Source organism: Echinops telfairi, unplaced genomic scaffold (genome assembly GCF_000313985.2).
Source record: "Echinops telfairi isolate 266 unplaced genomic scaffold, ASM31398v2 ScPeMD7_18;HRSCAF=68, whole genome shotgun sequence".
Taxonomy (NCBI): Eukaryota; Metazoa; Chordata; class Mammalia; order Afrosoricida; family Tenrecidae; genus Echinops; species Echinops telfairi.
Genome location: NW_022103915.1, coordinates 89,835,915 through 89,852,671, shown reverse-complemented (window position 1 = coordinate 89,852,671; position 16,757 = coordinate 89,835,915). Strand labels below are relative to the sequence as shown.

At 43.8% G+C, this 16,757-nt stretch overlaps 1 protein-coding gene across 1 annotated transcript in view; it reads left to right on the top strand.

The window, feature by feature from the left end:
* Positions 1-16,757, top strand: part of RYR3 (ryanodine receptor 3) — a 437,519-nt gene that overhangs the window by 66,334 nt on the left and 354,428 nt on the right. Inside the window, exons 4-7 of the mRNA XM_013007256.3 lie at positions 1,458-1,532; positions 4,429-4,507; positions 11,611-11,723; positions 12,634-12,733. Coding sequence (XP_012862710.2) covers positions 1,458-1,532; positions 4,429-4,507; positions 11,611-11,723; positions 12,634-12,733 — 367 coding nt within the window. The remainder of the gene's footprint in view (positions 1-1,457; positions 1,533-4,428; positions 4,508-11,610; positions 11,724-12,633; positions 12,734-16,757) is intronic.

Sequence of the window (16,757 nt, the reverse complement as noted above, 5' to 3'; positions counted from 1 at the left end):
CTGTGTTGTACAATCATTGCCAAATCATGTCCAATAGCACAGTCACTCCAAAACTTTTTCTTTCTTCTTGTGCTGCTTGTTATCAGCTCCCCGGTACCCCATCCCTCTCCTGCAGTTCTTATTCTAGTTATTTTCTGGATAGATTCACCCAACCTGGGTTTTATATGCCAAAAATACATAGAAAGATACATAACGGAGATTCAAGAATGCTATCAACAGTAACAAAACACACCTGATAGATGGCCCAATCTGGGAGTGGGGGGAACAGAAAATATTAAAAATCCAATCACACTCAAAGTGTATCCAAAGGGAGATCAAATGACAAGGTTTTCACCATTCCCCCTCTCATTGCTCCTCGGTGACCAATGGGCAGACAGGGAAGAGGGACGACCTCAAACTGCACACACACACACCCTACTGCTGGGCTGTATAGTTTTGGATAAAATGGGCTGCTGAAGGAGAGGCCTTTTGCATAGGGGAGCATCCGAATTTCTGTTCATAACTAACTTTTGTCTCCAGCTTTGGATTCTCTGACTGTGCTTGGGAAAAGATGGAGTTCAAAAATCTTTGCTCAAACATTCCTAACAAGTGGGGGGCAGGGGTGGGGGTGGCTGGTAATCAAGATATTTGGCCTCTGTCTCTGAGGACAGGTTAAAACTGACTAAACAAAAATTCTAGACTTCCCTGTAGATTTGTTTTCCTTCCTGTTTAGTCACTTATAGCTTCAGTAATTTTGAAGTTTTGGATGTTTTGTTTGCTGCTTATATGATGCACTGTGCAGTTCGGTGCAGCAGGGTACAAAACAAGGTTACGGCAAAAAGGATACAGACTAGAGTGGGGCTGTCTTTCTCTCATGCCCCCCACCCCCACCCCACCTACTGTTTGGGCCACCCTGGAGCTAGCAAGAACAAGGGTCTGGTGAGGCTGAGACGGAACCTGTTGCAGGCTCCCCTTCCTTCTATGTTAACTGAGTACCACCATAAAGGCCCGGATTTCTGCCAGCTCTTGCTGGTGAGCTTTGTGTCAGCAGGACCCCTGGAGCAACCAGAAGGTGGACTTGGCGGGGGAAGCACAGTGTGTAGCCCTGTGCCTGCCTTTCTGTTGCTAGGCTGTAGTTACATTACGTTTGTTTCTCTCTCTCACTCCGAATGCTTCTGAGAAGTTTCAAAGGAAGGTAAGTGGTGCATCTCTCGTTTATCTGCGTCTCTTGGTGTCTGCTGGCCCTGGGCAGGGGCTGCTTCTCAGAGGAGGCTTGGCCTCACGCGCTCTCCCACAGAGGTTGCACGGCTGTGGTCACCAGTCTCCTCCCGTGCCCAGGCTGGCCACCAGCTTCTGGAATGAGTGTTAGGAGCTTGGCAGTAGATCTCCCTGTAGTGTTTCTCCCAGAATTCCTGTGCTGCGTGGTTCAGAGAGGCCACCACAGAGCATGCTGACATGTCCCTCCTGATTCCCCACAGGCAGCACACGGGGGTGGTCACCGGACCCTGCTGTATGGCCATGCAATCCTCCTGCGGCACTCTTTCAGCGGAATGGTAAGCCCGTCCTGGGAGTTTGGTTCTCCTTTACAGGAGGAAGCAAGGGTGGGTGGGCTAGGGGAGGAGGACAGGAAACCAGCCATGTCTAGTGGACAGTCATTGGGAATACGAGCAATCATAGAACCGTGTGGTCTCCGCTTCTTCCTTCATGGTACTCACCTCAGTTGGCAACTCTCTATATTTGTAGTTGCTTGGTGTCTGACCCCTAAAGAAACACTGTATCCTTTTTTTTTCCCCCGTCTCACAAAACCTAACCCCCACCAAGCACAATGCCTAGATGTAGCAGATGCTGAATTGATGAACGATCAAACGAACTGGGGTGTAACCAATTTTTATAGTATCCAGATATAGCTAGTGTCGAAGAAAAGCCAGTCAGATGAGACCTGGGTGAAATGCCATCTCTCTTACCCAACTCAGAGAAATGTAGTAGTGATGTTCACTGCCACCAGTCCTGGCAGAATGTGAGGCCATGATTAAGCACTCAGCTGTTAACCTGAAGGTCAGTAGTTTGAAACCCACCAGCCCACCCCTGGAAGAAAGGCGTGGCAGTCCATTCTGGAAATGCTTGGAAATGCTATGGGGTGGTTCTGTTCTGCCGTGTAAGGTTGTTGTGAGCTGGAATTGAGTCCATTTTTATGCTAGCCCAGAGAAGGGAGAGACCCAAGAGGCAAGGCAGCCACCAGAGGCTGATTAGGAAACAAATCACAGTTCACCAGAATGGCGCTTACCGCAATGTCACTTGAAAAAAAAAAAAAAAAAACAGCCACTCATTAGAAAAACGTCGTTTGTCCAATAGAGATGTTGTAGATCTTTTTGCAGTATTCAAGGAGAGGAATAGTGCGACCCCAGCGCAATATAAGCAACAATTCTATCGTGCTCATTCCCAATTCTAAAGTGTATCCTCACTTGTTACCAACAGCAGAAAGATTTGTCGTCTTTCTCTACTTCTAATTTTAAAAGATTTGCACCAATCCAAGACACGGTTCGCATGTTTGCACCTGCAGCGTGCTGCAAAGCTCATCTCCAAGCTGGAACTAGCAAACTGGCAGCCGGAGCAGCAGCTGCCTTTTAAATAATTTATTTATTGCAACTCTTTTCTTTCTTTCTTTTTTATCCTCTGAGCCATGGTAAGAAACTGACCTTTCCAGCCTGAGCATTCATGCATTACAGTCTTTCATGGCAAAAGGCAGAGGGAAAAATGACCACGTGGAAGGTTATCAGAGTAGGAATGGGGGGCACTGAGGGAATAGGGAATAATAGAACTGGGAGAGAACTAGCCACATGGTATTTGACATGTTACTTTTTAATTCAATATTTTATCAATTTTGTTCCATGCTATGCAACTTTCTTGGTGAATTCATCTTATGGAATCTGGTGCTTATCCATAGAGTGAAAAATATCCCAATTCTATTCTTTTCCTGCCTAACTAGAATAAACTAAGCCTCAAACAACACAAATCTCAAGGCTAGTATCATAGTAGATTTAGGAAGGCTTACATTACTTATCAGTAGCTCTCCATCCTCTCCCCACCCCATAAAAAGCAAAATTAAACATAAATTTAAAAAGCGGGGGGGTGGGCAGGAGACAGTTGACATCAATTCCATACTAGCTCCATCCTTTGAAGATGGGCTCGAGGAATACACCTGTGAGATGTGACTTTGGACTGTGTAGTAATCCGACAGCTTCCTGGTGTAGAGAGCTAGAAGTACAGCTCAAGAGATGGCTTCAAGTGCATATCTGCTCCCCACCCACCCTAGTCTAATGCTAAGATGCACACTTATGGGTACCTGCCTATAAGGGAGTCAAGGACACTCTCAGGAGACATCCAGGAGTTGAGTTTCTTTCCTTTTTGAAGCGATAGGCAATCCCTGGGTTACCAATGATATCTGTCCCTATCTCTTTAAGAATCCATAGGCATATGAGACTAAGTGTAAAACATTCTCACCCAGTCTTACTTGCTTGCAAATGGAAGAGCCCTGGTGGGCTAAACATGGAGCTTCTTCTCCCTGCAGGGCTGGCAGGTTAAACCTACCAGCTTCTCCACAAGAGAAAGATAAGACTGTAAAGATGATAGTCCCATAAACAGATACCTTGAGGGGAGGATTTGTTGGACTTGGGAGCTCAGGACCACAGTCAGAGGCCATGAAGGTCGTTTACATAACATCATCCCCAAAGTCGACAGTCAACTTTGGTGTGTAAGGACAGGGGCTTTAAAAACTTGTGGGTAGCCATTGGAGGTGTAACTACTAATCTTTTCCTGTCTGGAGGAAGGAAGAGCGACAAAAATAAAAACACCCAGAAGCAAATGGTCCAATAGACTAAGGGACCATGTGAGCATCACTCTCTACCACCCTGAGACTAGAAAAAGTAGATGGTGTTTGGGTACCACTTCCTGTAGCTCTGAAAGGAATCAGATTAGAAGTTCGGGGATAGAGTGGGAGAAAGAGATGAAACAACTCCCTAAAACCTTGCAGGGGAGAGCAGAGGCTCGGAAACGCCTGGGGTTATGCTCTTTAGTCACTTTTTGGGGCTGGAACTGAATTCACCTCAGTGGCTCCATTTTCAGTCAATTGCGTGTCATATAATATTTCATCCCCCAAAAAGTTACAAGGCTCAATCCGTTTCTATTGCGTCTAACTTAAAAGTGTTCTTCAGGTGTCTTTGGACTAGAGCATCTTAAATATTTCTAATTTACTGCATTTCTTTATTATGTAGTCCTACCAGTTAAGTGACTGGGTCCTTAGATAAGAAGAGTTTCGATGCTTTAAATATATTGCAGAATCTTCTCTGAAATCATGGTACCAATAAGCTTTCAGTGAGCAAGGTGAATGAGCCCTTTTCTCGGTAGCGTTGGAAGATTGTCACTTCACCAGCATCTGCTCTTGTTCCACAGTATCTAACATGTTTGACTACATCAAGATCCCAGACAGATAAGCTTGCCTTTGATGTAGGTCTGCGGGAACATGCCACAGGTGAGTCAACCTTCCCAGACCTTGTGCTCAATGGGGTCTTAGGCTGGGCTCTTTCAAGAACACTTCATTGGTTATTCATTTGAGGTTCCAAACAAATCTAGTAAAGAATATAGCTGATACAATTCTAAAACATGATGACGTAAAGAAAAAGATGTGAGGTAGAGACTTGGAAGCTAAGAATGAAGGAGAAAATAGTAGAGGCTTTTTTCAGAGGCTTTTTTTAGGTTGAGGTACTGAAAATATATGTGGATAAATCATTGTTGCTAGTAAATTCTGGTAATACCAAATAACTGCCCCCAAATTAAAGGTGACCTCTAAGGACTAATACATATACCTAGTATACATACATATATAATAAGCATACATATACATATAGAGTGAACCCTCGTTTATCACGGTTAATCAGTTCTAGACCCTACCGTGATAAATGAAATTCCGCGAAGTAGGATTCCTTATTTGTAAATCAAATATTTTCGTAGTTAGAGCATAGAGGACATGAAAAAACACCCTTTAGTCACCATTACACTCATATTACCCAATTTATTAAATGAAAAATGGAAAATACAGTAAAACATTTTGGACGTTACAATTATCATTTATTATTTATTATATTATTTAAGGCATCAAGCGTGTACAGTATGAGCCAATCAGTGGCAGTAATGACAGAGCATGCGCTGTTACGCAAAAACCGCGATAGAGTGAAGCCGCGGAAGTCGAAGTGCGAAGTGGCGAGGGTTCACTGTATACATATACATAGGGTACAGATAACACACATATATGTAGTGTTTAGATCAATGCAGTGTTCCCATTTTTGTTGTGTAATAAATTAGCTTTCTTTAAGCCAGTATTTCTCGTAGTCAGGGTCATCCACTATTGGGTTTTTAACCATTCCAACATATCCCATTTTTTACCATTTTTATGTTTTTCTTTCAACTTACTTACTTTTGAACTTAAAATGTTACAGTTATATTACTTCTCAAAATAGAAATCAAGTATTACTTACAATAGAAGTAACATGATTTTTTAAAAGCATGTTAAATGATTGAGGCGATGCTAACAAATATTTAAAACTTGGTGTATGGATGAACAACAAACTAAACTCTTATCTGGTAGAATGAGAACACTTTAAAATGGTCAAAAGAAAGCACAGTTCTCACTCTATGATTATGTATCATTCAGGTATCTTTTACTATCAGTGGGATATGGCATCTACTTGTGAAACACTGTAATTTTTTAAAAATATGGTCAAAATGCATCCTAAGGATGGTAATGTCCAGGACGATGCAGTTTCCTGCTAGACACGAAGGACTAAGGGCTAAGACATACCTGAAATCATTCAAACACTTCCTATGGATTATTCCAAAGACCAGTGGTGCATTCCCACACTGAAGGAACCCACTTTGTAATAGCTGGGATTACCCAGGAAAGAAACACTGGCTGCGAGTATTTGCAGCAGTCCGATCACATGTCAAAGGCATCATATGGGGAATTGCTGCTCCATTCCAGAGGTCGTGCTCTGGACCAGTCAGGATACGTGATCTGGATGAAATCAAGCAGGATGAGGATTGAGCATGTACTAGAAAGACACTGAGTAGAATCTACAGCTGAAAGCTTGGAAGACATGATCGGGAACAAAGGCTGGGAAGTTATCCTAGGTCACATTGTGGAAGCAGCTAGCTTCCTTGTGGTCTCAACTACCATGACAACCCTCCCCCACCAAAGGGAATGGGGCTGTAAGTCTGAGTACCTGGAGAAGAGCAAGAGCCCGTGTTGTTATTCTGCGATGCATTTAATCTTTAACCTTGCGTTCCGGGGTGGAGGGTGGGAATAATAGTGTAAACTGCTGGCACCTGGCGCTGCTGTCCTGCGCCTTGCAGAGTGGTATTCGAAGAATGCCTGGGAGACCCTCTCTCCCTCCTGCTCTTCCTTCTGTTCTGGTGCCACGCAGCAGAGGGGACTTGTGTATGCCTGCCATCTTTATTTCCCCTAAACCAGGACTCTCTTGAATTTGGAGTTTTCTTTGCTTTCAGCTAGTGTTATTCTTTGAATATAAAATTCCTCCAAGGTGTTGTCAACCTTTGCTGAAAAGTACAAAATAAGTGAAGTGTGTCACACACTCTGTGAATGTTAAGATGGCCTCTAAATATAAGCCAGCTGTCAGTCTTTGAACACGTGATTGGAAAAGTTATATATGTTCATTCTATTTATATCAGTGACATGACTTTCAGTTTTCTCAGAGTTGAGAAACAGAAACACCATTTTCTAGTCACGTGATTGAAAAACCCTATTTTACTTAATTATTAGAGCCTCTGATAAAAATAATGGGAAAATGCAATTCTCTTCAACACCTCCTTAAATTTCTCCATGAAACCAAGCCGTATTTTTAAAATTTGGCTAACCAAACACATGAACCAACTGAAATTCAAGTTGACCAATCAAGGTGTGCAATAGCATTGAACAGCTCTGCTTGAAGACCTACAGTCAAATAATCACCCTTTATCTTCCTCACCCTCCAGCCATATAATGTTCTCTAAGAACTCTAGCTTGGTGTTTGTGAGGAAGAGGAAAATGCAGGTATACAGCCCAAGTCGTGATCAGACTTACTTCCTGGAGTGAGTCTTCTGAGTTTGGGAGCAGAGTCAGATGGAATCCTATAGTCTAACACCCTGCTGCCTGCCTAGATAATTTATGGCTCAAAGACTTACTTAGAATTGTAAACAAGTAGAATGCTGAATAATAATACATATACCCACTTCTGTGGAGTTGATTCTGACCTATAGCACCCTATAGGACAAAGCAGAATGGCGCCAGATGGCACCCAAGGGTGTCAATCTTCACAGAACTGAATGCCACCTCTTTCTCCCAGAGAGCAACCAATGGGTTTAAACCACCTACCTTTCAGTTTGTAGCCTAATGCTTAACCTCCTCTGCCATCAAAGCTCCTTTGAAAATACTGAATAGTTGAATTGAATTACTAGAAGAATGTGAGAGGAATTTTTGGGGGGGCGGTGATGAGGGGGAGTGTAGGGAGTTCTTTAAATGTGAAATGTCTTTCCTTGAAACGCTGGCTAAGGAGCCAAGTGGCACAGTAGGTTGAGCGTTGTACTGCTAAGGAAAGGTTGGCCATTCAAACCCACTGCTGACTCCAGGAGAATGACGTGGCAGTCTGCTTCCATGAAAAGTTACAGCCTGTGAAACCCGAAGGGACAGTTCTACTCTGTCCTAACGGGTGTCAGTGAGTCAGGTTTGGGGTACACTAGCTCATCAATGGTTCGACTTAGAGAACTGGTGGTCATTTGACCCTTGATTTCAGTTACTGAATTTTTTCTGTTCTCCTCTTTAGAGGTTCTTGTGTTTCTAGGATTCAGAACATTTTCGAGTTTATATAGGACTAAGGAAGGTTGGGGTGCTGTGACACACTACATGTGCTATTACGTAATTTACGGCCTTTGGCCCGTCCTGTGTTCCAGCACCCAGATCCATCCCCGTAGACCCCGGGAGAACAAGACTATGCTGAAATATGCCCCTTCCGGAACCCCGTCTACATCATGGGTGCTTTTGTTAGCCCACTGGGCATGTTGAGGATATATGAGGAGGGTTCAAAAGTTTCTCTGGAAAATGGGATCAAAAGATGATGGAAAGTGTCCACAAACTTCTGAAGCCTTCTGTACATTCGATTGTCCTCCTTCGGTGTAGAGGTCAGCTGCTTTTGTCATATGATTTTCGATGTCATCAAAGTCAGACCCCTAAGTAAAGAGAGAAATCGCACCCTAGACTAACTAACAAGAGCACTCACCTACCTGCCCTCCTCGTTCTGGATCGCTGCCCCCCTGAGGCTCTTGCACTGGTGTTCCCCACTTGTCTGTGGATAATGAGTCTACTGCTTGCTCACTCAGTGTTGTTCTGGTTTAAGTATCATCTTTGGGGGTCCTAAATAAATAGCATTTTCCCACATTCTGTTCTTTGATCTTCTCTTCCCACCCCCAATATATTTACATCTATTTTTATGTACCAAATCAATATCGATAACTATCATTTGCAAATGAGCAGTGTAATGTCAGATTCATGTTCTTGTGTTAATTTAATTGTCTCATTTATTAGTTTGCTGTGTTCCACTCACTTGTTTATTTTCAAACGGTCCCAGAAAGCACAGTATCTTTTCTATCTGTTGTATCTTCTTCTTAGAGACTTCGTGATTGGAATCCCCCGTGTTTTGCCCCAATAAGGACTGGCCGGACCCTCACCATGCCACAAAGCCTTGATCCTGGAGCTTCCCATTGTCACCATCCAATTGCCTTTGCCTCTCTCCTGGAATCTTTGTGTCTCCCTCATGGTTTGCACCTCACTTTAGTGTGGAGCACATTATCCCAAGCTTTTACAGAAAATATTCGTGGGAGGTAATTTTTTTTCTTAAACATTTCTTAATTCTAGCTTCAAAAGTAATTCATTACATCATTCTCGTGGCTTCTGACTCACAGCAACCCCGTGTATGTAGCAGAAGGAAACAGTGGCGTTGCTTGTGCTTAAGCACATTGGGCAGTCGCTGTGTCAACCCATCTCATTGAGAGGCGTCCTCCTCCTCCCTAACCTCTACTAGAGGAAGCATGATGCCCTTCTCCAGAGGCCAGTCCCTCCTGAGTACAGGTCCAAAGTGCACAGGTTGAAATCTGTCCGTCCTTGCTTCTTGAAACCTACATTGGAATTTGTTTGGGGTGTTTTTTTGTTTTGCTTCTCAGCTTTCGTAAGACTTTTATTTTCTAGCTTATGACTTGGCTTTTGCGAAGTCTACCTCTTGCTGGTGCTTTGTGTGTAGCTTGTCTTGTCTTCTGAAAGCTTCTGAGCGCTCTTGTGCGCTGCCATTCTAAGGTGTCTTGGGGTGGATCCTTTTTAAGTCTCACGGGACTCGTTCTTGGGGGTGGTGGTGGTCTCTGTTCTCCACTCTGCAGGGTGCTCTGTAGACCTTTTTGATTTAGGATGTTTTCACTCCGGGAAGGTTTTCATATCATGAGTATTTGACCTTACTTTTTCCTTTTGGTAATTCCTGTAGGATACTCTTAAATTTCGTTGTGTTTAATCTGTTTTAATCTTCTTTGTTCGTAAAGGATTTTTCAAATTTATCATACCATTTCTTTTAGGATCAATCATGTTTGTATTTCGAGCTTGGAGGGCTCCCTCATGGATACTTTCATGTTTGTGTTATGAGTGTAACTATTATCCTGTTGAGATGGTCAATTGTAAAAAAAAATTGTGAATGTTTTTCTCCTATTCTCCATAATCTTTGTTTTCTCCAAGTCCCCCCAACCCTCACCTGGCCCCCCTTTTTTCTTTGCTCCTGCCATTCAAGTGAGAGACTTCCCTGAGATACCTGAGTGATCCTTTGTCTCCATTCATGTTTATGGGCAAGGCAGGGCAAGCTGGTTAGAAGTCCTGGGTATGTGGCGGTGCTTTCTGTCCTGAGAAGCCCCATGTTTGAGTAATCTGATAGGGACCTGGAGATTTCTCTGGGAACTTTCAACAGCATCTCTTTTATCTTGTATGACGGAGGCTTCTCTAAATAGCAATCTTCAGATTTAGGGCCGAGGGATAGGTCAGCCTTACAGCTGGTCTTCTGGAAGTCGAGAAGTAAAGGGAGGAGGAACTGAGCTAAATTTTATTAATTAGGATGTTTCATTGGTGTTTCTTGATGGCACAAGTCTAAATTCTCAACCATTCCATTCGTTCTCAACTCCCTCTGGGAGTCAAACGACCCTTTCACAGGGGTCGCCTGATTCATAACAGTAGCGAAATGACAGTTATGAAGTAGCAACAAAAATAATTTTATTGTTGGGGGGTCACCACAACATGAACTGTATTACAGGGTCATGGCATTAGGAAGGTGGAGAACAATTGCATTAGCCGAAAGGTGGTTGGTTCAAACCCACTCAGTGACCCCTTAGAAGGCAGACCTAGAAATCTGCTTCCAGAAGGTCACAGCTTTGGTAAAGCCTGTGACACACGGTCCTCTGTACACATGGCGTCCCTCGGGCTCTGACTTGACTAGACAGTGAGTGTAGCAACAACAATACCAAAAGTTGTATTCTGTGTTTTCAGCATGATCTTTTACTTCCTTGTTTAAGATGACTGGTATTCTGAAAACAAATTCTTGGTGGTTTGTCACTTTATGGATTAAACTTCTTTTCCAAGAATTTGAGTCGCCTGGCCAGGAAGGGGACAGGGAAAGAGATACAGGGGACTGAAGGCTTCCTCCATCAATCCAGTCTGCTGCTGCTTTCAGAAGTAACTGTTGCTTACGGCTCCAGTGGCCTTCTGGGGGGATCTGCAACAGGAAGAGACTTGCCTCTTGGTAGCTTCTTCTCCCCTATGCCCTTACCCAAAGTCTCGGGTTTTAGATTTCTTTAGACAAAACGTATCTACTTGTTTTCCCGTTCCCCCAAATAATGATTTCTCTGCCCTAACTTTCTTCTCTGCTGTCTTAGACTTTGTGTAATTAGGCCTTGGAAAATCCATGTACTGACAGCTAAGGAGAATTTTCTTGGGCTGTGGGTGGAAGGATGGGAGAAAATATTAAAAAGCAGGGTGTGCGCAGGAGACCAATTAAGTCAACTCTTAAAACATTGGAGAGAGACCATGAAGACAGCAAAGGAGCCCTGGTGGCACTGTGGCTAAGGCACTGGGCTGCTAACGAAAGGGAGACCATCAAACCCACCATCTGTCTCTCGGGAGCAGTGTCCCATCAAGTCTTCACAGCCTGGGAAGCTCTTTGGGTCGGCTCCACGCTAGTCCACAGGGCTTCTCGGAGTTAGGATGAACTCCAGCCTGGTGGGTTTATGAAGAACTAATTTTTCTACATATGTTTAAAATACTCAAAAACGTCTGCCGTCTCACTGCTAATGATGTTTCCAATGCACTGGAATTAGGAGAATTATAGACATTAATCAAAAGCAGATGTGGGGCCAACTTATATGCTTCCAGATACATCAAAGTAGAGGGCTGAACCAAGTGTGTGTGGGGGAGAGGGAGAGGGAGAGGGACAGAGAGAAACATCAGCCAGTAGGAAGGTAGGCAAGAGGTCTGCAATGACTAACTGCTGGAGCTTCGTGTAGGAGAAGCCTGCTGGTGGACCATACATCCTGCTTCCAAGCAGAGGTCTGAGGGAGAGAAAGTTCGAATTGGAGACGACCTCATCCTCGTCAGTGTGTCTTCTGAGAGATATCTTGTAAGTACCTCCCAATGAAAGTGTCACCTGCAGAATCTTCTCCCAGCGGGATAAGAGAACTGCGGCAAAAAACCAAACAAACCCGGAGAAGGATAGAACTTGAGAGGTGAAGAAATTCACTTCTCTACTAATAGATCATGGTGCCTTGAATTTAACTATTAGTCGACCCTTTGGATTATAGTGCCGTGTCCAGAAAACTCTATTAAGATGCACTGGGCACTATTGGAGAATGACAACTTATATTTTAGTGACTATTACTTTGAATTTATCACACTGCTTGGTTTCATTGCTCAGTGAAGAATCCTAGAAGAATGAGATTCAGGAAGAATAAGGTTATGTTGGTGGGGGAGGGGGAGAGAATTTAAATAAGTCAGTGTGAGAGGTGTTGCAAAAGGTTGAACGATTCAGGTAAGATTTTGCAGCTGGATAATGGGCAATATTGTTTTAAAGCTTGTGGAGGTCAGGCAAAAGACAGTACCTAAAGATCGGGAAATGCCAAAAATGAGCTTTACCTAAGAGCTTATCATATAACAAACCCCATGGGCAGGTGTTCACTCTGCGTAGTCCAAATGCTAGAGTGCATCCCCTGTTTGTCATTCCCCTTATCCTGTGAAGAATAGGCATATAAAATGCCATAACGGCTCCATGGTGGATCGGGGAGATCCAGCCAAGGGCATGAAGCCAACAGTTGTCGGCCTGCTCTGAGGCTGCCCATTCCTTCTTCCCTGTGGATGAAGTGCCCCGCTCTCAAGTGACTTCTAGACGGGGTGGGGGAATCACCCACAGGCTCTGTAGAAAGAGCCAGGTAACAGTGAGCTGGTTCATTTCAATTCTTGAAATGCTAGGTGAGCTGCTTCTACCTGTCCTGGACTTGTAGTTTAAAGGTGTCTCATTTCTGTTTCTGCTGCAGCATCTCTCAATATCAAATGGTAACATACAAGTGGATGCCTCCTTTATGCAAACACTCTGGAATGTACATCCTACGTGCTCGCGAAGTAGCATCGAAGAAGGTGTGGTTTTGAATAAGCATTCAGCTCTCAGCCTGCCAGTCTGTATTGTTCTGTCTGTATTGGCATTTTCTGCTTCCCAGTGCTCCACCGGGGTGCTTTGCTGCATGGCTTCTGTTTGCCTGAGCTGCTTTCTCTGATGTTGGTGTGGATGGGTTTCCGTCTTCCAATCCCACACACATCCCTGACTTTGTTTGTTGGTGTTTTAATCATTTGGAGTCCAAAAGATACAACTGGCTGCTCCCATAAAGATCCTAAGCAGGGTCACTATGAGTCAGAATTAACTTGATGGCAGTGGGCTTGGGCTTAGCATTCTATGCATTGAGGGCTTTGAGATACCGTTTCCCTTATGCCCCTGAACTTTCATCTTTATTTACGGTTACAAGTGGTAAGCGTACAGACCTCAGCAACTTGTGATTTAGAAGAGGTCGTCTGCCAAGAAGGTGACATTGTTGATATTTCTCCCCAATGCATCTCTCTGTACAGGTGGGAGAAGGACTCGCCTTACAATAAGAGTGTGTGTAGCCATTTGTTTTTCACTTGTATTTAAATGACATGTTCTCCGTATTTCATTTTCCCCTTGGAAATAAGATCAAGCTTCATTCAACATACCTTAGTCTTTGGAGCTAGTCAAAGTCGAGACGCACTTTCAAGTTAGGTGATAGACATACTGGTTTAACTATACAGGTCCCTGTTAGCACACACAACAGCTAAGCACTTTGTCGCGAACCCAAAGAATCAAACTGCCCACTTCAAGCACACCAGCTGGTCTGGGAGAAAGGTGTGGCCATCAGCTTCTATAAAGATTTACAGCCTTGAAGAGAGAGCTGTTCTACTCTTTCGCTGAAGTGTCACCAGGAGTCCGAACAGAGTCCAGGGCAGTGAATTTGGGGGCTTTACAACCCTCATACGTAAGTCCATAGCTGAGCAGAACAGCCAAATGTCAGTGACCTATGGGCTATGACATTGTATTCTATGTTTTTGTTTTTTTAAACATTCACATCATAGGCTTTCGACCTGTTTTTAATCCTGGCTCTACTCATTTTGAACTTGATTTGCCTTTCTATGGTGTGATGTTTGAAAATCGAAAGGACACTGCGAGTTGCCCCGGGGACACGCCAACTTCCGAAGGTGACTTTGTCAAATGGAAACATCAGGAGATGACACGGTCTTACCCTTTTCAGCCGCACATGTTAGACTTATTTTTTAAAAAGCAGAATTTGTGGCTCCCTCCCCTTGCTGTGCACCCTAATTTACTCACTATCCTCAGTCTGTTGACAACCATCCCCTTCCTCTCAGAAATCAAGATCTATCTGGGTTTCAACTTTTGAATTTCAACTCAATATTCTCTGTTATGAAATGAAAACGTGTCATTTTCCCTGGAAGGATAAAGCTCTTTCCCGCACCAACAGAGGGCTTGCGGGGATTAATTAAGGAGCGCTTGAAAAGCTTCTCAAAAAGGCCCTTCACGCATGCTGAGTCCTTGTGATAGACCCCGAGTAGCTCATCTCTGGAGTCCTCCTGCCTGCCGCGTCCACTGGGAGAAACCCACTTCAGCCACGTGAGTGTAAGGGATTCTCCTCATGACACTGGCTCCTGACTGTTGCCCCCACATGTTCCAGGAGGAAAAGGTGTGACATAGCAGCACTCAGCGGTTTTCTCTGTGAGTAAACTATTGACTGCAGGAGCCAAAGAACTAGAAATGATGAACTCCAGTATATCTTGAATTACTTTTGGAGGGCAGTCTCGTCAGTGAAAAATAAAATGAACATGAATGTTATACAGAAGTTAGCATCTCAGCGATTTTACATGTGTCATCAGACGGTAGTATGTTCACCATGTTGTACAACCGTCATATCCTTTTCCACTCTTAGTAGAAACTGAACAAAAACCAAACCAAATGTACTGCCATCGAGTCGATTCTGATTCGTGTCGACCCTGGAGGATGGAGGAGAACTTCCTGTGGGTTTGCAGTACTGTATGTCTCTGTGGAAAACCTCCTCTTTCTCCCACCTACGTGGCTGTTAGTTTTGAACTGCTGACCTTGTTGTTAGCAGCCCAACTCCTAAGCCACAATGTCACAGGGCTCCTAACGGAAACTAAGTGCTCCTTGATTTCCCTAGTTCCCCTACCTGCCACCTCCTGGTAGTCACTAACAAGCTTTGGTTTCTATACATTTACCCATTCTAGATATTTTGTGCAAATGGGATCATATATTATTTGTTCCCACACCCCCTTTTTTTCCCTGAGCTGTTTTTTTTCTCTTATAAATCATTTTATTGGGAGCTCTTATAACATTCCATACATCAGTTGTATCAAGCACATTTGTAGATATGTTGCCATCATCATTTCCAAAGTATTTTCTCTCTACTTGAGCCCTTGGTATCAGCTCCTCTTTTTTTCCCCCACTCTTTCCCACCCTCCTACCCCTGTGACCCTTGATAAATTATAAATTATCTTACACAATTTGCACCCTTTTATGTCTGGCTATTTCGCTTGGCAGAATATTTGGGGGGATCATAGCATGTATCATAACTTCCTTTCTCTCTTGCACCATTTTCCTTACATGCACAATTCAGTGTCATTAATGACCTTCATTCTACTGTGCAGCCGTTAGCACTATCCATGTCTAACTTGGGTTTTGCTTTTGAATGAATAATATCCCATTATACTGATGAAAGAGGAGCCCTGGTAGCACAGTGGGTGACGGGTTGAGCTATTAACCTCCTGTGTCGGTGGTTTGAATCCATCAGCCACTCTATGGGAGCAAGATGAGACTGGTTGTTCCCATAATGATTTACAACCTCAGAAATCAAAGTTTTACAGTGTTCTATCGAGTCGCTGGGAGGTGGAGAGGACTCTGGCAGTGGGTGTGCATGTATGTGCTTCATTTGATCCGTTTACATGCCAGTAGGCCCTTAGGGTGTGTCCACCCTTTGGCTATGGTGAATACTTCCCAAATAGTACCAAAACTGGTGTGAAGGAGTCTGTGATCAGAGGGGAGAGGATACAATGAGACTACAATAAGATCCAGGAGGCTGGGCAAGTAATACCTGGAATGGAGACTATCTGGGAGACATTTGAGAAACACTAGACCTGTTGAAAAATGAAAACACCCTTCTCTCCCCTGGTGTGACTTCTACCCACGGCTTCAATCATTTCCCCAAATAGTTTAAGACAGGCCCTGAGGTGATCTAGTTACATGATTCTTTTTAAAAGCCTGATGCAGACATTAAGCATATGAAGTCCATTCGTCTCCAGAGAACAGACTAGCTGGGAGGACTGTTAATTCAGGGGAATAACAAACCCCGTTTCTCCATGTAAGGTGAAGCTCAGGGAGAGGCTCCTCTCCTATTGTGTTCTTTGAGTGAAGGCTCAGGCTTGGAGTCACCATGTCCTTGAAGTTCTGAGCTCCAGGCTCCCGACATCCCCTGTCCTTGTTCTGAAAGCAAAGTGCTTGTCGGTAGCAGCACCTGCACATGTCCGTTTCAGGTTGCTGGGAGTCATCAGTGCTGTAGGACTCACAGCCAGGGGAGATCCAGGTGGTTATGAAATAGACTGAGGGGTTACCTTCCTTTAAGACAGAACCCAATAACAGCTCTTCTCCCAGCACTTCCTTTGTCTGCCCATAGCTCCACTTTGGTTTGAATTTGGCCTCAAAATATACAAGTAGGATTTCACCCAGGAATTTGGTGTTGGGGTGTCCCTTGTATTTATCACCTAGATAATTAGAAACTCTTTAGCATCTTAATTTTTCATTTTGGCCCTTAGTAATACTTGTTTTTATTTTTATCTTTTGATGTCGAACTTGTTGATGTTGGAAACCCTACTTGACTTCCAGGGTTAAAATGGTTTTGACTTGCTTGTCCTTTCTGCCAGAGGCTTGAATTCATCGAATATGTCATTTCCTGTATACATATCTAGTGGGTATTCTTTAAGTTGCTCACAAATTTACCCTTTGTTACAACAACAAAGAGGAAGTGCTGAAACCCTGGTGGGGACTGAGCATGATAGTGGGACAGGAGGA